Below are 21,214 nucleotides of genomic sequence, written 5' to 3'. Positions count from 1 at the left end.
GTGGGATATTCATTTGCAGCCTCTCCTCATGGAGGCTGCCCTTTGTCCAGCTTCCAAGCCATCCTGCCAAGACACGCCGAATACATCTGCCTTGGTGCGCTCCCCATCTGGCACCACTCCCCATCTGGCACCATTCCCCATCACCGGTGCCCAAAAAGAAATAAAAGAAGCACAGTTCCCCGGCACCAGGCAAGAAGGGCCATGGGATATTGGGCAAAGGACGCAGTTTGGGCCTCCCAGCCACTCCGGAGCCACGTGTACGTGCCTTCCCAGGCAGGGCCCTTAGTCCCTTAAAGGATCTGCCACAGGCTCCCAGGAGTGGTAGGGGATCCAAACTCCTGATGGCATCAACACCTTCACAAGCTCCCCTGGCACTGAGAGAGCAGAGGTCTCCACCTGTGCCACTAGCACTGTGGGTGCCACGGGAAATGGTAAAGGCTCATCTATGAGGGAAGGCCAGATGCTAACATCCCTCTGGGGGCAGTGGAGCACCACTGATCCCCCAAGGCAAGGCAGCGCTCTCCTCCTCCGCACCGCAGAACTCTGGAGTAGCAGACCAGATCCTCTGGGGCTCCTGCTTGGTCACTGGCACCGCAATCGCAGTCCCTGCTGTCTCAATGTGGATCGCCTAAGGGGTAGGCACTGGTCTCCATACTACCGCCACAGTTTGGCTCTCACCGGTCATCCTCTTGGCACAGATCTTGGTCGCTTGTCCTATGGGCGCATTCCCCATCATGACTCCAGTCCCCTTGATATTGGCACCAAACCTCTCACTCTGGGCACCGGTCTCTAGTGTCAACAGTCCCATAGTGTGGGGAAGGGGATTGCTCTGGCACAGGGATAGTTCAGCCCCTCGCCCAGACTCCACCAACGCAATTGTGCTCCTGAGACCATGTCAACATTGATGGCACCATCTTGGCAGCATGGCAAGTGGCCAGCACAGTGGCCTTATTGGAGCCCAGGGAGCGTGCCGGTCATGATACTGCCCCCTTCGCACAGTTTATCTGCTGCTGCCTTGGAGCAACAGTTGGTGGCACCATATTCGGTGCATGAGTTGCGCTCAGAGGTCGGGAGGAGAAGAGACTGCCATCTCTAAACCTCCCTTCCCTACGGGGATGATGCCCCAAGGCCTCCTCCTGTGGTACAGTTGTCTTCATCCCCAGACAAGGCAGTTGTGGGATCTTCGAGGGCCAGCCTGCCAGATGATTTTAAAAACCCTGCTTCAACGGGTGGCTGAGAACTTGTGCCTAAAGGTGGAAGAGATGGCCGAGCAGGTGGACACTTTTGTTCAATGTCCCCTCAGCCTCTACCCCTGCTTTTAACACCAATGCAGGACAAAATCTTCAAAATTGCCACAGCCCTCTGGCAAACCCCATCATCCATCCCTCCCACCTCCAGAAGGGCCAAAAAGAAGTACTTTGTTCTGGCCAAAGGGTTCAAGTACCTTTTTATACCCACCTACGTCTGGGCTCACTAGTAGTCTCTGTGGCCAACGGGAAAGACAAGCAGGGGCACACCAGCTCAACTCCCAATAATAAAGAGGCCGAAAGACTGGACCTTTTTGGGACAAAAATGTATTCCACTGCTAGCCTGCAATCCTGGGTGGCGAACCATCAGGCCACCTTGTGCAGATACAATTTTAATTTGTGGGATGCCCTCTATAAGTTCAAGGAGTCCCTCCTGCAGGATTTGGCCCAAGAATTTTGCACCCTGGTAGAGGAAGGCACCACGGTGGCTAGGTGCTCCATCCAAATGGCATAGGATGCAGCAGGATTAGCAGCTAGGGTAGTCGTGTTGGTGGTGATTGAGGTGCAGCTCCTGGCTTCACACTGCCACCCTTTCCCAAGAGATGCAGACCTCGATCCAGAACCTCCCATCCAATGGGAATGGTTGCTTCTCCGAACAGACAGATGCGAGGCTGCATGGGTTGAAGGACTCTTGGGCCACCCTTTGCTCGCTAGGCATGCATATGCACGGAAGCTGTTCTGGCCACCCCCACTACCAAGGCCATGGCAGTCTTGTTAGGAGTTTGCAAGGAGAAGGGATAAAAAAATGTTTTAGTTGTTACTGCCCTTCCTCCTCCTCCTCCTCCTCACCCCATAGTCTGGCCTGGCGAGGCATCCCGGGGTCCAGAAGCACTCATTTTGAAGGTGCGCTTAAGAGTGATGCCCCAGTCAGTTTCCTGGATCCACCTTGTTCTTTCCTCGACTGTCTTTGTCTCTACTGTTTGGCCTGGTTACAAGTCACCTCGGACCACTGGCTGATGGACATAGTATCCGGGGGCTATACTCTGCAATTTTTGACCACCTCCCCTCTTCCCTGTCTATCTTCAGGGATTCCTGTCATGTCAACTCCTCATTCAAGATGTCAAGAATCTCCTGTGCCTGAAGGCGGCGAAGGAGGTCCCTCGAGACTGGAAAGGCAAGGGGTTCTGTTCCCGCTACTTTCTAATCCCAAAGGCAAAAGGGGGCCTCAGATGTGGAGTGCAGGCTACACTTCCTGGATGTCAGGAGAGCGATGGCCCTCTACGTAGATAGAACAAAACTGTTTAATAAGTCAACACGGTTGTTCATTGCAGTGACAGAATGAAAAGTCACCCAGTGTCTGCCCTGAGGATTTTATCCTGGCCTGCATCCGCTACTCCTATGAGCTGGCAAATGTGCCTCCGCTGGTGATCGTTATGGCATGCTCAACTAGGGCACAAGCATAGTCAGTGGCCTTTGTGGCACACGTATCAATCCAAGAGATCTGTAGGGCCGCTACCTGGTCATTTGTCTGCACATTCACATCTCATTATGCACTTACCAAGCAAGCTTGAGACGATGCTTGCTTTGGCAGAGCAGTGCTGCAAGAAGGTGAACTCCAAGCCCGCCTCTATTGATACTGCATGTGAGTCACCTAGAAGGGAGTCGACATGAGCAAGCACTCAAAGAATAAAAAATGGTTGCCCACCTTTTTCGTAATTGTTCTTCAAGATGTGTTGCTCATGTTCATTCCATTACCTCCCCTCCTGCCCCCCTGCGCACACGTAAAATGGAGTGGACATGAGCAACACATCTCGAAGAACAACAATTATGAAAAAGGTGGGTAACTTTTTTTTTTGTTTTTTTTGTTTTTCCTGGGAATGTGTCAGCCAGGGGCAAGTCCTCCCCATCTGGGACTAGCTGAGCCCAGCACAGGGTCATGGCCACCTGCCGGGAAGTCTTCAGCTCCACCCTCCTGCTCCTGCCCTGCAGTGATTTACCTCTCCGCCGGCTGCTCTAGGCACCTGAAATGGCACACCTGCACTGCTGGGGAGGGGCGCATGACTGCTCTTGTGGCTTCCCTTGGCTTCCCCATCAGAAAGTCACTTTTCTGCTGCAGGAAGGAAGAAATCTGCAGGGGATGTGAATTCTGTGCATGTGCAGTGTTGCAGAATTTCCCCAGGAGTAACTGGTCGTAGATCTAACCAGGCAGGACTCATCAGAGCGGTTTGTGCCCTGCCTGTGGAGGAAGACTTAACTTACTCAGCCTCCTTTCCCTGGACAGATGGTGCAGGGAGAAATCCCTAAGGTGTCCTCATAAGTCAGTGGGGCCAATAAGAGATCTGCAGCACTGGAATCCCCATATGTCCTCTTTCCCCATGTCCTGTTTGGGCCCCATGATGGGGCAGTGGGGACACTTCATCTTAAGAAACCAGCTGACTAGATCTCCAAGTCAAGGTCTTCGTTACCAAAGCATTTGCTGCAGCCAGCTTCATCACCAGTTTCGACTCTGTCTACTAGTAGAGGAGGAACAAGGAGTTAGTGGAGATGATCTTTCCCAAACACCAAGAACCAGTGGCTATCTCCCTGGACAGAGCAACCAATCCTAGACCTACAGCCTTTTCAGACAAAGTGTTTTTTTTGGAATGTAATGAGATCAGCAAATACTCTGAATGCTCCTCTGGAGATATTCCAAATAAAGCTGCATGAAGTACTGGACATTTGCTAACCCTCTCAGGTAGAATGGCCCTACCAATTTAATGAAGGGCTTCTGGAAGCAGTTAAGGCAATATGGCACATTTTCAATCTATCCCTGCAACTCTAAACAAGCCAACAGTAGATACCAGGTGCTAGCTAAGGGTTTTGTTTCTTCCAGCACCTCACCTGGATCTCTGGGCATCCAAGCCACAATTGAGAGGTCAAATAATAGACTAAATTTACACTAAGAGAAAAAGATCCAAAGAAGTTGGACCTTTTTGGACAGAAAGTATACTCTGCAGCAAGCCTTCAACTCAGGATTGCTAATTGTCCATCACATCTTTATGAAGTATGTTCGGTTTTTTCTGCTATAGAACAATCTCTCCTTCTTGACAGACAAGCTCCCTAATGAATATTAGGAGGAGCTAAGCTTGACTGTGACTGAAGGTTAGCTTCCCACCAGAACAGCACTGCAGACAGTACTTGACACATCAGATGCGGCAGCCAGGAACGTGGCTCAATCTGCCTGGCATCCCCCAGGAAGTCCAGGCAACTGTAGAGGACTTGCCATTTCAAGGCATGGATGAGGCATAAATCTATCTCTAAAAGGTTCAAGAGCATCTCTGTGTCTGCTGGAACTTTGTTCCAGCTCTGGAATAGCAGCGACAAAGGCTGTCTCTGCACTTATTTCCAGTTTGAAGTAGGGAGTCTGAATAGCAATGTGCACCCAAATGCTGCACTGTGTAACTCAACCATGTGGATGCTATTAGGGTGAATTAAGTTTCTAGTTTTCATTAATGTCAACTTGTTTAAGGGAGAGGTTCAGTGGAGCAATTTGGTGAGCACTGTGATTCATAACCCCTTAGTCCAAATTGTGCAGCAGTGTAAACAAGCCCAAAGACTTCAGTTTTAAATTGGATGCAGGCCTGAGCAACATTTTCAACAAAGCCTTCAGATCTGCTGAGAAAGCACCAGCGCTTCCATCAATATCCCTCAATGACCACTTCAACAGCTTACAACAGGGACAGGCATCCAGAAAACAGTTTTGATGTGATCATCAAGATCATCTATGGACCCATCCACTTCTCAGCTTGTTAACTGCCCATTTTATTTTGGAGAGGTTGGACTGGGATTATCTTAAATGAATGGGTCTTTGAAACTTTGGGCAAAGGGGTGTAGTTTCAAGTTTTAGAGTGTTCCAACATCCCCTCCCTCTTCAGGGACCCTTCTTAGAGACACTTCTACAGCGAGAAGTCAAATCCCTATTACAGCTGGAATCTATAGAGGGAAGTACCTTAAGAATTTGAAGGGAAATGCATCTATTCACAATATTTGATCCCAAAGAAGAAAGAGGAATGGAGACCTGCAACACCCCAGTGCCTTTGTTGGTTGCTTCAGGATGCCTCCATCCTCCCCTCCTTGGATCCTATGGACTGGTTCGCAAGATGCCTATTTTCATATTTTACACTTCCAATGCACAAAGTTGGTGATTTGTGGGAGGGTCATCCCATTTCTAGTACAGAGTTCCACAGTTCTATTTGTCTACTGCCCAGAGAGTATTTACCAGTATTCTCACTATGGTGGCAGCCCAAATAAGGCTGCAGGCAATCCAAGTGTGTCCTTGCCTGGCTAATATAAATACACACGCACACACACAGAGTAGGTCAAGAACGTAGGACTTCTTTGTTTCCCTAAGACTCCGGGTCAACAAGGACAAATCTATGCTGACCTAGCACGCCATCAAATTCATAGAAGCAGTATTAGATACCAGGTTGGGGAAGACAGACCTACCTCAACAGCTATTCTAGATGATGATAGACATGGCAGCTCCACACTCCACTGGTTATGCAAGTGAGAACCAGTCTGAAACTTAAATCATGCAGTATGCCAGATTTCACTTTCATACACTTGCAAAGGTGATATAAGCTTATTTGTTTAACAGACATGGTATGGATAAGATGGTCTCCTTCCCCAGAGAAATCCTGTCACCATTAAACAGATGGGTACCTCAAATCAGGTATGCTCAGGGATTCTGTTCACTGTATTAGTCCTATGAAAAGCTCTGGTTACAAATGCCTCTCTCTCTAAAGTTGGGAACCGTACCTAGATCACTTCAAGGTTCATGGTAAATGATGTGCTTCCAACACTACTTTTCACATCAGTGTCCTTACACTCAGTTGTTTGGAATGCAAAGCATACCCCTCCGGTAGGGTCTCACTGTGCAAATGTTTATAGATAATACTAGAGTGATTACATCAGTAGGCAAGGGGAACAATCTTCTCCTTTTCCTTTTGCCACAAGAAGCTATATAGACTTAGGATAATATGATGCTGAATATTCTAATCGCTCTCCGTCTTCTGGGCCTTTTGAACACTGTGGTTGACCAGCTCAACAGAGATTTCTCTGAAAATCATGAATGGTCCCTCATGGCTTCAGTCCATCAAACAGTCTTGCACAGATGGAGTATCTGTTGAATGATTTGTGTGCAATGTGCCACAACAGCAAATGCTAGAGGTTCTGCTCCAGAGCAGGTGGGAGTTCAGGATTCCTCACAGATGCTTCTCTGATCTCTCATTGTGTATGCTTTTCCACTGAGAGCCATGATCCCCGAGGGTCTCGAGAGCTCATGGAAAAAAAGGAATGTAAACTAGATAGCCCCAGTGGGGGCCAAGCAGTTTTAGTATTCAGTGCTGCAAAGGCTATCCGTTCTGAAGCCAACCACCTTGCCAATTCTATGTGATCTACCGCCTCGGAGCAACAACCAGGTCTTCCATCTAGATCTGGAGTCCCCGCCCATGAGAATCTGGATGCTGGCTGGTTGACATCTACTATCAAATTGCTTGGTAACAGTCCTGAACACCTTTTTCCAATGTAGGAAGCCTTACCCAAAAGACACCTCCCAATGCAAATTGAAACAATGTTCTGTTTGATTTGAACGACAGAACTTTGGCATGCCTGCAAATGATGATCTCAAATATATTGGCATATTTGCCATCATTGAAGCAGTCAGAACTATCCCTGAGCTTGAGTTAAGTTCACCTGTAGAGTCTTGCGGGGATACAAACATTTTGTATCTGCATCCGATCCTTGATATGCGGACAATTTTTGAAGATATCCACAGATTTGCTGGGCTCTAGCAGCTCCATGGGTCACTGTGCAGTGTCAACTCCCAACCCTCAACATCCCCCCACTTCTCCCCAGAGACTTCCTGTTCCGCCCTCACCATACTTCCTTCCCTGCTCAAGGCAGGAAGGTTACAGTCATGGGTCCTCGTAAACAGCACTATCCTCTCAGGGTGGGGCTCAGACATCTCAACATAGTTGTGGCGTCTCTAATGCATGCAGACCTGGCCATGACAGACAGTAGCAACAATTCCTGGGGGAATTCTGCACCACTGCACAATGCAGAATTTTGCAGAAATTAATATTTGCACATAGAATTTCCTTTCTTGCACAGAAATGGGCTGCAGTGTTGCTGACTGCTACTAGAGATCACTGGACCCAGCAGAGTCCAGCTTGCACATAGAAGATACTGCCAGGAGAGGAGCAGAGCTATAGCGTTCCTGGCAGCTTCAGTTCCCAGCATGCCCTGAGGGAAGAAGAGGGTGGCATGCAGAAAACTCTGTGCAAGCCTCAGGCTGTTTCTCTCTCTGGATCCCTGGTGTCTGGGATGGGGAGACAGGTGTCTGGGCTCCTGAGAGGAGCGGCTGCAGGTATCTGGGATGGAAGGGGGGCCTGTGACTGGGCTCTGGGTAGAAGGGGGTTTGGGTGTATTGGCTGGGGTGGGCACTGCAGCTGGGCTATGTGGGAGAGGGCTTATGGGTGGCTGGCCCACGGCTCGGCTTTGGAGAGGAGAATCATAGAATATCAGGGTTGGAAGGGACCTCAGGAGGTCATCTATTCCAGCCCCCTGCTCAAAGCAGGACCAATCCCCAGATTGTTACCCCAGTTCCCCAAATGGCCCCCTCAAGGATTGAACTCTCAACCCTGGGTTTATCAGGCCAATGCTCAAACCACTGAGCTATCACCGAGAAAGGGGCAGAGAAATAGGAACTGGGTTGTCATAGGGCGTTTCTTTAATTCTCTACTCCTGGGGGAATTTGTGTGTCTGGTCTGTATTGTTACAGACATACTTGATGACAGGTATTTTGAAATAAATTACCCAAATAATTAAAACTGGTGTGATTATGTAGTGTTATTCTGACACATAAAATTTGTCAACATTTTAAAATATTGTGCACAGAATTTTTAATTTTTTGGCACAGAAAGTCCCCAGGAGTAAACTACTGTCTTCACAGTGCCTGCTATTGCTGCCCGCTAGTTTAAAGTGCAACCACATCTCTTTTTCAAAATGGCATTTCGCTCAATCCCTTCTGGGAGTTGTAGTTTACCTCCTCCATCTGAGCAAGCTGGGGACTACAACTCCCAGAATACCCAGCAGGCTATTGCCACATATTGCAGTCTGCTGCTGCTGCATAATTTAGAGATCTGAGCTGGAGTCTGAAGACTGGGTGACAGCTGCTTCATTCGGGTGAGTGTGTGCCTCAGAATCCTGCATGGACTCAAAATTTGTGCACCTGAGCTGCATCTATGGATTTGCAGGGCTCTGTTCATCTGGCTGCAACCTCAGTAGATGGTTTCCTGGGGCGGGGTCGCACTATGCTCCCTCACCCCACCGTGACAAGATTCCTTAAAGAATTGATCCATGGCTTTCTACCAGTCAAACAAATCCCTTCTCCTGGGGCTTTCAAGGTGGTACTTACTGGCTTAATAGAGCTTCTCTTGAAGTCCATGGCTACCTGCCTCTCTTATCACCTTTCCATAAAGACAGCCTTCCTAAAGCCTATAATTGTAGCAAGGACTCCATATACCATCATTCACAAGAACAAGGTCACCTTGAGGTTGCTCTCCAAGTTCCTTCCTATGATTGTTTCAGGCTTTCACATTAACCAGTCTGTTCATCTACCAGTCTTTTTTCCTGAAGCTTCATTCTTCACTGGTCAAAGCAAAACTTTGTACCTGGATGTGGTTATAGCTCTGTCCTTTTTTTCTTTTTCTTTTTTCTTTTTAACCTAGACAGGATTACATCAGTCAGAACCTCACCAAGACTGTTGCATTTGCAGAACAGGTGAGGACAACTGATACCCAGATATTGCAGAGGCTGTCTAAAGTGGGCTTCAGACTTTATTCCCATTTCACTCAACTCAGGTGACCTCCACAGCTTCTTTGAATAATGTCACTCTGCCTGAGATTTGTAGAGCAGTGACATGGAGTTCAGTCCTTAACTTCAGCACTCACTGTGCTTTGCTGCAGGCCTCCAGATCAGATGCAAGCTTTGGTAAAGCAATCCTTCAGTTCCTATTTCAGTAGGAAAGCCTCTTACAAGCCACTAAAGACAAGATACTACTTGCTAGTAACCAAGAGTAGAATCTGTATGGTTCACTCACTTGGAGAGAATGGTTATTTACTATAATTGTGGTTCTTCAAGTGCTTGCTCATATTGATTCCAATTAGGTGTGCGCACGCCGCGTGCACAATCATTGGAAGATTTTTACCCTAGCAACACTCGGTGGGTCAGCTGAGGCTCCCCCTGGAGTGGCGCCCTTAGGGCGCGGGATATATGCCCCTGCTGACCCAGCGCCCCCTCAGTTCCTTCTTACCAGCCGTGATAGTCATTGGAACCGTGGAGCGCAACATAGCTGATCTCCACTTCTCTAGCTTTTTACTCGTTATTTCTCTAGTTAGTTTTGTATTACAGTTGTTAATAGTTTCTAGTTGTAGTTAGTTAGTGTATATAGTAGTTGGAGGAAAGAGGGTTTCTCTCCCCCCTCCTTCCTGATACCCAGTCTAATGGCTAGGTCACTGGGTTTCAAGCTGATGCCTACGGGAGACCCCCACTACTCCTGCCTGAAGTGCCTGAGGGAATCCCATCAAACAGGTAAGTGCTGCATCTGTAAGGCATTAAAGCAACAGACAAAAAAGGAGTGGGACTTTCGTTTGAGGCAGCTCCTCATGGAAGAGGCACTTAACCTGGTGCCCTGGGACCCGAACAGAGACCAGGCGCCGTTGGTCCGAAGCACACCTCTGGCACTGGAATGACTTGACATTGGCAAAGACTCCCAGCAGCAGATGTCTCCAGCAGCGCAGCTGGCATGGCACTGCTTGCTATCTCCAGAAACAGCACAAGCAACCTGCTGCTCCTGCCCAGTCACAGGCACTGCCTGTGCCCCCATTGGAGAAACGTCCTGGACCGGACCGACCTGCAAAGACTTCAGTTCCAGTGCTGCAAGCACCGTTGACTCCGATCCATATGAATTCCCTGGTGCACATCGTGGTTGAGCTCAGTCTCCTGTTTACCCCGGAGACCTTTCCATTGATTGGGAAGCCCGCTTTCATACGCTGTCCATCACAGACTGATATGTCTCAGCATCGCTCCAGATCGCAGTCACAATCTAGATGCTGCTCCCATGCACGGCACTGCTCGCAGTCCCAGCACCGATCATCATCTCGGCGCCGGACATACTCACAGCACCACTCCACCTCGACAAGATCCCCTTCCTGTTATGGTCGATACCAGTCAAGCTCCCAGCACCGATCTCTGCGGAGTAGGTCCCGGCGCCATTCTGCCCGGGGATCTTCATTGGTGTGCAGATCTGGTACCAGTATGATGGTCGGTCCTGGTCCAGAACGCAGTACCAATCCAGGTCTTGGCGCCGATCTCCATCCCTACGATGTGGTCCATCGATGCAGGATAGTGCAACACAGCACAACTGGTCAGCCCCTCCTTGGCCTTCCTGCCCTAACTTGGTCATCCCAGGCAGAGAGTGGTTACCCCGCCCATGACCAGGATATGGACGGCGAGGGTCAATGGCAGGACGAGGGACAGGATCCTGCTCAGGGACCACCGCAATGGTCTTTCTGGACCCCTTGAGCATACCACCAGGCCCAAGGGGTCATCTCCAGGGCTTCTTGTTCGGCTCATTCAGAACCCCGAGTCCCAGAGGCCAAGGTCAGCTGCCGTCCCCTCTCCCCCCAGGGGACACAAAGATAGCGGCCCTGATAGGAGTCACATGCTCCTAATATGGAGAACTGGGACAGCCGGACCTTCCCCAGCAAGACTTGCCCCAGGAACCATTAGTCCTGGGGCTGTCATACTCTTCATCGCCTGACGAGGCAGTTGCAGGCATGACCTCTGGCCCACCACCTATAGACTTCTGTGCGCACCAAGACTTGCTGCGCAGGGTGGCACAAAACATGAACTTCCAGGTGGAGGAGGTGGTGGAGGTCAAGGATCCAGTGGTGAGTGTCTTGTCTGCCGATACCCCCACATGTATAGCCTTGCCATTCATCCGGACTGTCCTGACTAATGCCACTACGATCTGGCAGTCGCCGGCTTCTATCCCTCCCACTGTCAAGGGGGTTGAGAGGAAATACTTAGTTCCCTCCAAAGACTGTGAATATTTGTACATTCACCCCCTACTGTGCTCCCTTGTTGTACAGTCAGTCAATGAGAGGGAGAGGCACAGTCAACACATGCCCCTAAATCCAAGGACGCTAGGCACCTGGATTTATTTGGCTGCAAGGTATACTCGACTGGTGGTCTACAACTTCGGGTGGCTAACTAGCTAGCAGGCTCTCTTGAGCCATTATAATTGCAACACCTGGAACTCGATGGGGAAGTTTAAGGAACCCGTTCCTTGAAGTCCAGGGAGAAGTTGGGGGCCTTGCTAGAGGAGGGCGAGAAAGTAGCCAGGACCTCCTTGCAAGCTTCGATAGATACAGCAGACTCGGCGGCAAGGACTCTAGCCTCCAGTGTAGCTATGCACCGCATCTTGTGGTTGCAGCTATCTGGTCTTCTGCTGTAACTGCAGCAAACAATTCAGGACCTGCCCTTCGATGGCCACAAGTTATTTTCATACAAAACTGACTCTAGACTGCAGAGTCTAAAGGATAACCGGGCCATCATGCGCTCACTGGGCATGCATACCCTGGTGACGCAGCGTAGGCCCTTCCGGCCCCAACCGCAGTGCACCTACCCTAATCCTTGGGCCAGACAGGACTTCTACCACCCCAGCCATGTCTTCTGGAGAAGGAGATCTGACCCTTGGACAGGCCAGAATCAGCTTCCCCCCACCCCCGAAAACCATCGGCAGGGCTCAAGCAAATCTTTTGAAGGGGCACCCGAGGGCAGAGCACCAGTCTCCTTACAGGATCCTTTCCCACCTTTCTCCAACCACCTCTCCTATTTCCTTCCTGCTTGGTCCCGCATAACATCAGACCACTGGGTCTTATGCATGGTGGAAAGTGGATACCATCTGCAATTTGTTTCTTTCCCCCCTTCCCACCCTCCCTCCCCATCCTTCTTCAGGGACCCCTCTCATGAGCAACTCCTTCTGTAGGAGGTGCAGTTGCTCCTGGCTCTCGGAGCGATAGAAGAGGTTCCAAGAGAACTGAGGGGCAGGGGGTTTTACTCTCGTTATTTCCTAATCCTCAAGGCAAAGTGGGGGGCTACGGCCTATTCTGGACCTGCGCGGACTCAACAAATTCATGGTAAAGTTGAAGTTCCGCATGGTTTCCCTGGGGACCTTTATTCCTTCCCTGAATCCTGGAAACTAGTACGCCGCCCTCGACATGAAGGACCCGTACTTCCACATAGCGATTTACCTGCCACGCAGGCATTTCCTCTACTTTGTGGTTAACCATCAGCACTTGCAATACTGTACTTCCCTTCGGCCTGTCCACGGCACCTAGGGTCTTTACAAAGTGCATGGCCATCATAGCTGCCTCACTCCACCGACATCGGATCCAAGTGTTTCCGTACCTCGACGACTGGCTCATTTGGGATCACTCTGAGCTCCAGGTGCAATCTCATGTTTGGTTCACCATGAGCCTGTTCAGACAACTGGGCCTGCTGCTCAATGCCAAAAAGTCCAGTTTGCAGCCAACCCGAAGAATAGACTTCATCAGAGCAGTCCTGCATTCAAATCTCTCCCGTGTGTACCTTCCACATGCCCACTTCCAGGCCATGGTGGCCATTATCCTCAGACTTCAGAGCTTCCCGACCTCCTCCAGCTCACACGTGTCTCAGTCTTCTGGGGGCACATGGCGTTGTGCACCTTCGTGACCAGATATTCCTGACTACACCTCTGTCCACTTCAGGCCAGGCTCGCATCAGTCTAACATCCAGGCCGGCATGACTTGGACACAGTGCTCATGGTACTGACGGAGGTCTTATCCTCCCTGGCTTGGTGGCTGAACCCCAATCTATTATGCAAGGGAGTGCCATTCCATGCACCACAGCCCTCCCTGGCCCTGATCACAGACGTGTCATCTCTGGGCTGGGGCGCTCACCTTACGAACCTTCATACACAGGGCCTTTGGTCCTCTCGAGAGAGAACCCTACACATGAACTGCTCTCAGTTCCCGTACATTGGCCTGGCTTGTCAGGTTTTCCACAAGCACCTTCTGGGCCGTTTATGTCGCAGTCCTCATGGACAGCACAATGGCCATGTTTTACATCAACAAGCAAGGGGGAGCACAGTCGTCCTCCGTCTGTCAGGAGAACATCAAACTGTGGGAATTCTGCATAGCCCACTCAGTAGACCTGGTGGCAGCGTCAGTTCTCACAGGAGTCCAGAACAGCTTGGCAGATCACCTGAGCAGATCCTTCCTGGTTCACGAGTGGTCGATTCGCCCGGACATTATCCGTTCTGTTTTCCGGAAGTGGGGATTTCCCCACATTGATCTCTTTGCCTCTCATGAGATTCGGAAATGCCGGGTGTTCTGGTCTCTCCAGGGACAGTCCCCGGGCTCACTATCGGACACCATCCTGATATGGTGGAAAGACCATCTGTTTTACACCTTTCCTCCATTCCCATTAGTTCACAAGATCCATCTCAAATTGCAAAGGGACAAGGCCTGCCTAATACTAACTGCCCCGGCATGGCCCAGGCAGCATTAGTACACCACACTCCTCAACCACACCAATTCCTCTCCTGCTGTGGCCGGACCTGATCACCCAGGAGCACGGCTGACTATGTCACCCGGACCTCCAATCCCTCAATCTCACACCATGGATGCTGCATGGCTAACTCAATCTGAGCTGCATTGCTCCTGCTTGGTGCAGCGCATTCTCTTGGGTAGCAGAAAGCCCTCTACTAGGTCCACGTATCTGGCCAAGTGGAAGCGCTTCTCCTGCTGGTGTACCCTAAGCAATACTGCCCCTCTGGAAGTGCCAGTACCTACCATCCTAGATTATCTCTATCCTTGAAACAGCAAGGCCTAGCAGTTTCATTCACCAGAGTTCACCTAGCAGTGATTTCAACCCTCCGCCCGGGCGAAAATGGGCTCTCGGTGTTCTCCAATCCCATGGTCAGCAGGTTCCTCCAGGGATTGGAACGTCTGTACCCGCAAATTCGGCATCCAGCTCCTATGTGGAACCTCAACCTGGTCCTAACCAAGCTCATGGGTGCCCCATTAGAGCCGATGACCATTTGGTCACTTCTGTACCTTTCCTGGAAAACAGCTTTCCTCGTTGCTATCACCTGGGTGAGACACGTGTCGGAACTTTGGGCCCTCATATTGGACCCACCATACATGGTGTTTCATAAGGACAAGGTACAGCTGCGACCAGACCCCACCTTCCTTCCTAAAGTGGTGTCTGTTTCCATGTCAACCAAGACATCTTCCTTCTGGTTTTCTATCCGAAGCCACACACTTCTCAGTGGGAACAGCTGCACTCTCTAGATGTTCTCAGGGCCCTTGCCTTTTACATTGAGCGAATGAAACCTTTCAGAAAGACAACCCAGCTGTTTGTGGCAGTGGCAGACTGGATGAAGGGTCTCCCAGTCTCCATGCAGCATCTCTCGTTCTAGATTACATCATGCATCCGAGCGTGCTATGACTTGGCTGATGCCCCAACTACGCGCCCTTACTGCCCACTCCACTCGGGTTCAAGCTTCATCTTCCGCCTTTCTGGCTCATGTGCCCATACAGGAGATCTGTAGGGCTGCAACTTGGTCATCAATACATACCTTCGCTTCCCACTATGCGATAGTGAAGCTGTCCGGGGTGATGCTGCATTTGGTTCAGCGGTCTTTCACTCCATGACAATTCACTCCAACCCCACCTCCTAGGTCAGGCTTGGGAGTCACCTAATTGGAATAGATATGAGCAAGCACTTGAAGTAAAGACAGTTACTCACCTTTGTAACTGTTGTTCTTCGAGATGTTGCTCATATCCATTCCAAAACCCGCCTCCTTCCCCTCTGTCAGAGTAGCTGGCAAGAAGGAACCGAGAGGGCGCTTGGTCGGCAGGGGCATATATCTGGTGCCATAAGGGCACCTCTCAAGTGGGCGCCTCAGCCAACCACCTAGTGTTGCTAGAGTAAAAATATTCCAACAATCGTGCACATGGCGCGTGCACACCTAATTGGAATGGATATGAGCAACAAATCTCGAAGAACAGTTACAAAGGTGAGTAACCGTCTTTTCTTCAAAATGTGTTGTTCACACACATTCCATGATCCAACTTCCATCCCTGCTAATTCTAAGCCCTGAAATTGGGATTTTTTATTTGTAAAGGGACGAGAGGCAGCTTAAGATAGCTTCATCCCTTTTACTCTCAGCTATGGTAGCTGGAAAGGGCTTTCAGGGACAAAGGCATCGCTCCAACAGACGTTATTTCAAAATAATCTGATCTCACGCATAGGGCATATGCACAGCAGAAATGGAAAACACACCTCAAAGAACCATTGTATTGTAGGGTAAGTAACCATTCTCTTTGATGAAAAAACAATGTGTGGAAGTCTATATGTATACAAAGTTAAAGTAGACTCTAGTGTTTGTGTATATTGGGTATCTCAAAAAAAAAATCCTTTACAGGTATTCAGTAGTAAACTGATTTATTGGTCTGAAATATGGTATTCTTGTTCTGGTAGCCTACCAAAGGGCAAGTTGTAATCACCCATAAAATTCAATGAAAAAAATCTAACTGTAAAAGCAAGATTAATGATCACGGTTGCCTCACCATCCTCTTTCCCAGTTTCTGCAATGTGCTGGCAACTATAGAGCTCTTGTGTGAAGGAAGAAAAACAGTGCCTGAGAGTCAACATAGCATGTGACTTGTGAATAACTTGTGGCCTCTGAACTCAGTGGTGATGGTATGGAAAAATGATCCCACTTGGGGTGGTTGTGCCCTTGACTTCAACAGAGGCAAAGAAGATTGTCACTAGTGATTTGGGTTGCCTCTGTTCTGCATACCCAAACTAGGGCAACTTTAAAGGAAGCTAGTTTCCAGAGTACTGGGCATCAATCCATGCTCTGAAAACCAGGCCGAGAAGACTAGCTACCTAACCAAGGTGTATGTTGGGTTGGAGTACTTGAGGATCCATCCCCTCTAGAATGAAGATGATAAACATGCATAATACAAATACTTGAATGGAGTTATTTTACATTTTTAATAGTCACTTTTAGAGTCATTATATTGTCTATTTTCTCCTTTTTTAAAAAAAGACATAGTTAGGACTAAAAACTGGGGGCAGACTTCTGTGAAAAGAGTTCAGAAGCACTTAAGCCACATAAGAGATCATAGTAATTAAGGCAATAGATAACCAGGATATAAACAAAGTGTTAAGAGTAAGGAAACAAGGAAAAGGACAAATGTTGGAAATACTAAAGAGACAGGATAAACTGTACCAAGAGGATGACTGGAGAAAGGACTAAATACTGTATCAACATTAAGATGCTGGGGGCATGCCATGTTTTCTCTGTGAATATTATTTATGAACTAGAATTAATTATCAGATCCCCACTAAGTAATGCTCACAACAGTACTTTCTTTAAAAATGCTATGTAAGTGACATAGGTAATTGTGTATTATTTTTAATAAAAGATTTATATTAATTTTGACTTTACTCTAAAAATTATATATAAATGTTATCTGTTATATTAACTCATTTGAAAGAGCCCTCTTGCGCTATTCTAACTCTGGACTTTGCTGTAAGTGGAATTAACTAGTCTAGCCCAACTTTTGAAGTTGGAGTGAAACAATATCTAATTCAAATTGAGATGAAGCTAGGAAAAAATTCATAAAGCTATTCAGTCTCTTTTCTGAATTGGACTGTTAATCGTTTCAGCTCTATTTGTAATTAACAGTCTTACATTTTAAATTGAGCAATTTTTTTCCTTCCCTTACCACCTCAAACACTAGCACAATGAGTTGTTCTGATATACAGCATCTCATTGTCCTAAGAAACCTGTTTTTAAAATTAGATGTTCAGGCACTCTTGTAATTTGATTTGTGTTGAGTATTTTTTATGTTAGTGTTTTCATTTCTGTTTTCTTCTTTTATATATTAATATTGTTCTCTTTTAGGTTTTTCCACTTGATTATATCCTCATTACAACAATTATTATGTATTTTATCTTCACTTCAATGGCAGGGATTCGAAACATGGGTATATGGTTCTTTTGGATAAGGGTAAATATTACTTATTTACTAAAATGTAACATTTATAAATTACTATATAAAAATATTTAAAATGTATGTAGCAGATACAAAAGGACTTTGCAGAATTTTCTCTCTACCACATTCTAAAAACTAAAATGGTGTGAAGCAATTATTCTTCTTAAACAATATTACAATCAATTGTTTTAGCAAGAGTCTTAAGAGTTTCTACCATGTTTTGAAAAGCTAGATTGTGTTTTGGCCTGAGGGTCTGGTTAAAGGAGAGTAATCGGTTTCAACTTGAGACAAAATTGCAGGTATCAAGCCAGCAGGGTCTGGGATCTTTGTGGAAGCAGCACATTCAATGTTTTGCCAACCTTAAGTGTTCAAATATCATGATTTATGTGTGAGGTGGAGTGTAGAGGTGTGGCAGACTGAGCGTGTGTGGGTTTTTGGCTTCTGATTTTTGAGCTTTGAGGGTAGAAGTCACCTGCCCACAAAGTGTGAGCACATTCCAGGGTCATAATTTAGCCTTTAAATGTGCCTGCAACAATGTAGACTCCCCATTGGTTGCTCAGAAGAAGACTCCCCTTACCCTTTCCTAACCTTGAGAATGGAGGAGCTACCTATCTATCCTCCCTCTCCCTTACCATTACCTTATCTGTTTTCCCTGCCCACATTGTCACTTGTCCATGGTCTCCTCCCCCATGATCTCTTGTCTCCAGTCCCAGATCTTCTCCTGAACTCCACATTCCCCCATCTCCTCAGTTTCCTGTCCAAGTCGCTAACCTTAAAGTCCAGGGAGTAGGCATCTTTACTAAGGACAGTCCCACTGTCACATGCGAAGCCTGTAGGCAACCATCTTGAATGATGATAGTTTGGCATCAGCCCCACTGAAAATAAAATGAGGCGGTGACAGTCATGTGGAATAAAGAAAACTGCCAATTTTGACGTTAGAGATCTTAAATCATAGGATATTTTGTAAAATACGGTTTGATCGTTTGTCATCGGTGATCCCTGGAGGTCAAGTATGATCTTTCACAGCTTTTATTTTTCATGGGTCCTTTGGTGAATGAGTCCCATCCTTGAGCCACAGGCTCATTGGCGGACGTTGCAGGTGGTGTTCGAAGACAGATTTGGCCCACGATTGCTGTGTGACAGTTGTCTGTCCTTTCTTTTCTGGTGTTTTTCTGTGACCAAGTCAAGGTGATTTTCCTCAAAAGTGGATGTTTCCTCTCTGGCAAGTCTTTGCCAGTTACCCCTATCCTGGGCTGCTGTCTCTCAGTGTGTGGTGTCGATGCCACATCTCTTGATGTTTATCTTGAGGATGTCTTTTAAATGTTTCTTTTGGCCTCCCCGTTTCCATTTTCCTTTGGTGAGTTGGGCATACAGCAGTTGTTTTTGGTAAGCGTTCATCAGGCATGCACACACAGTGCCTGCTCCACCTCAGCTAATGCTGGATGATCAGGGCATCGACACTGAAGATGTTGGCCTCCGTGAGGACACTGACATTGGTTTGACGATCCTCCCACTTTACATTGAGGATCTTCCAAAGAAAGTGCTTGTGCTGGCATTCCAGTTTCTCATGTGTTTTCAATAGGTCACCTAAGTCTCTCAGCCATAGAGGAGAATTGGGATTACCACCACTTTATAAACTTAGAGTCGAATATCTGTTCCGATGTTGTGATTGTTGAACACTCAGCAAAGGCAAGGCTGGTACATTGAATTCTGTGCTCAATCTCGAAGTCTGTCTGTCCTCTGCAAAAGATGGCTGCCAAGATAGGCGAAGTATTCTACATTTTCCAGTTCTTCTTTGTCGATGTAGATCTTCCTTTCTGGGTCTGGTGATTGACCAGGGACTGGCTGGTGGAGAACTTTTGTTTTGCCAACGTTCAGAGTAGCCCTAGGCTTTTGTAAGCTTCATAGAAGCAATTAAGAGCTGTTTGCTGCCATTAGGACTGGTTTGACAACAGTAATATTAAGATTACAGCCCTTCTGGAATGGAAGAGAAAAGCTTTGTGACTGGCAAAGCCAACCACTATCCAGTCGGAAGCAGAGCTCTTTCCATCAGCTCAAAGCTGAAGTTCAAAGGAGGATCCGAGAAATCAAAAACAAATGGTGGGACAAAGCAAAAGAAATCCAAATATTCAATGACTGACGTGATATGCAGAGGTTTTTTGAGAGACTAAGACCCTGTATGGACCAAGCTCATATGGCCTCTCACCTCTGAGTTCTGAAGATGTTAGTACCCTTCTTAAAGATAACAAATCCATCAAAGAGCACTGAAAGAAACCAAAAGCTTCTAAACAGAGAATCGACTGTGACTGACACCATTAACTCCATCCCTCGGCATCCAATCTGGGAATCTCTTGCCAACTCACCAACACCTGAGGAGATCTGCAAAGCAATTAAACAAATGAAGAACAATAAAGCACCAGGTCCTGATGGCCTACCAGCTGAAGTACTGAAAGTTGGGAGAGAAACAATGGCTAACAAGCTTCACTTGTTGCTCCTTAAAATCTGGTGCATCGAAGAAATCCCTGTTGGCTTATGTAATGCTAACATCGTCCCCATTTTCAAAAAGGAAGACAAAGCCAATTATGACATCTATCGAGGCATTGTCATCGTCCTCAATCATTGGGAAGATTCTTCCTAGAATCTGACTGAATCGCCTGCTTCCTCTTGCAGAGCAAGTACTTCCAGAGTCCCATTGTGGCTTCAAACCGTCACGACGCACAAGGAACATGATTTTCGCAGCCAAGTAGATCCAGGAAAAGTGTGAAGAACAATACCAGTAGCTGTATATGGCCTTTATTGATATGATCAAAGCCTTTGACTCTGTCAGCTGTGAGGCTCTGTTGAAAATCATGTAAAAGTTTTGGCCGCCCAAGCAAATTTATCACTATTATAAGATTCCTCCACAACCAGATGACTGCCTCCATCCTGTGCAGTGGCTCTACTTCTGTCATCTGAACTGGTATAAAAGAATATCGGATTGACAGCAACCTCTTTAACCTTTCCCATCTCTGTGCCAGAACTAATATAATATCAGCAACAATAACTGATTGCCAGTATCCGGATGATTGTGCTGTAGTTGCACACTCAGAGGATCTGCAAACAGCCCTTAATTGCTTCTCTGAAGCTTGATCATTTGTATAGTATATGTAGAGGCTTTTACATTTACAGCTATGCCTTTTGGGGAGAAGTTTTTTGAATATATTTCTACTGTCTCTTAACAGTAGAGTTTCAGGATGTAATTGGGAAAATAACTAATATAAATATCTAGTTTAAAAGCAATGTCCTTTAACAGATATCGAGCATGATAACCTAGAGAAACAATTATGATCTAATATTTGTACATGTCGTCTGGTTTTTTTTAGTTGTATAAGATTAGAAGAGGTAAAACTCGGCCTCAAGCACTCTTATTTCTCTGTATGATACTTCTCTTGATTGTTCTTCACACAAGTTATATGATCTACAGTCTTGCACCTCAGTATGTCATGTATGGAAGCCAAAAGTACCTGGTTCAGGTGAGACTTTCCCTTTCATAAGGATATATATAAAACTTACCTTGTTTTAAAAATGTAATAGAATTGCATATGTGGGGTGAGGCAAAGCACAGCCCTGCTATGTACCTATTTTTGAAGGGATACAACCATAAGAATCTCCTAAAGTTATTGTGCCTCTGGATATTTTGGAGGAGTGCAGCCTGGAGAAACTCTGTTGCGCTCTTTTACACAACGCAGCGTGTAGTTTCTATGTAAAGCTGTAAAGGGACCTGGTCCTGCCCCCCATCTAGAAGGAAATTACAGTTGTTGCTGCTAGTTTC

At 47.3% G+C, this 21,214-nt stretch overlaps 1 protein-coding gene across 4 annotated transcripts in view; it reads left to right on the top strand.

The window, feature by feature from the left end:
• Positions 1-21,214, top strand: part of LMBRD1 (LMBR1 domain containing 1) — a 240,092-nt gene that overhangs the window by 172,413 nt on the left and 46,465 nt on the right. For 3 of the 4 annotated variants that reach the window (XM_030555679.1, XM_030555677.1, XM_030555678.1), the window contains 2 exons: positions 17,314-17,418; positions 20,766-20,915. The exons of the other annotated variant lie outside the window; for it this stretch is intronic. In XM_030555679.1, the coding sequence (XP_030411539.1) occupies positions 17,314-17,418; positions 20,766-20,915 (255 nt within the window). The remainder of the gene's footprint in view (positions 1-17,313; positions 17,419-20,765; positions 20,916-21,214) is intronic. 4 annotated transcript variants of the gene reach the window in all.

The sequence above is a fragment of the Gopherus evgoodei genome, chromosome 3 (assembly GCF_007399415.2).
Source record: "Gopherus evgoodei ecotype Sinaloan lineage chromosome 3, rGopEvg1_v1.p, whole genome shotgun sequence".
In the NCBI taxonomy this organism is placed as follows: Eukaryota; Metazoa; Chordata; order Testudines; family Testudinidae; genus Gopherus; species Gopherus evgoodei.
Note: the sequence above shows the minus strand (reverse complement) of the source record. Positions and strands in the feature narration are given on the sequence as shown.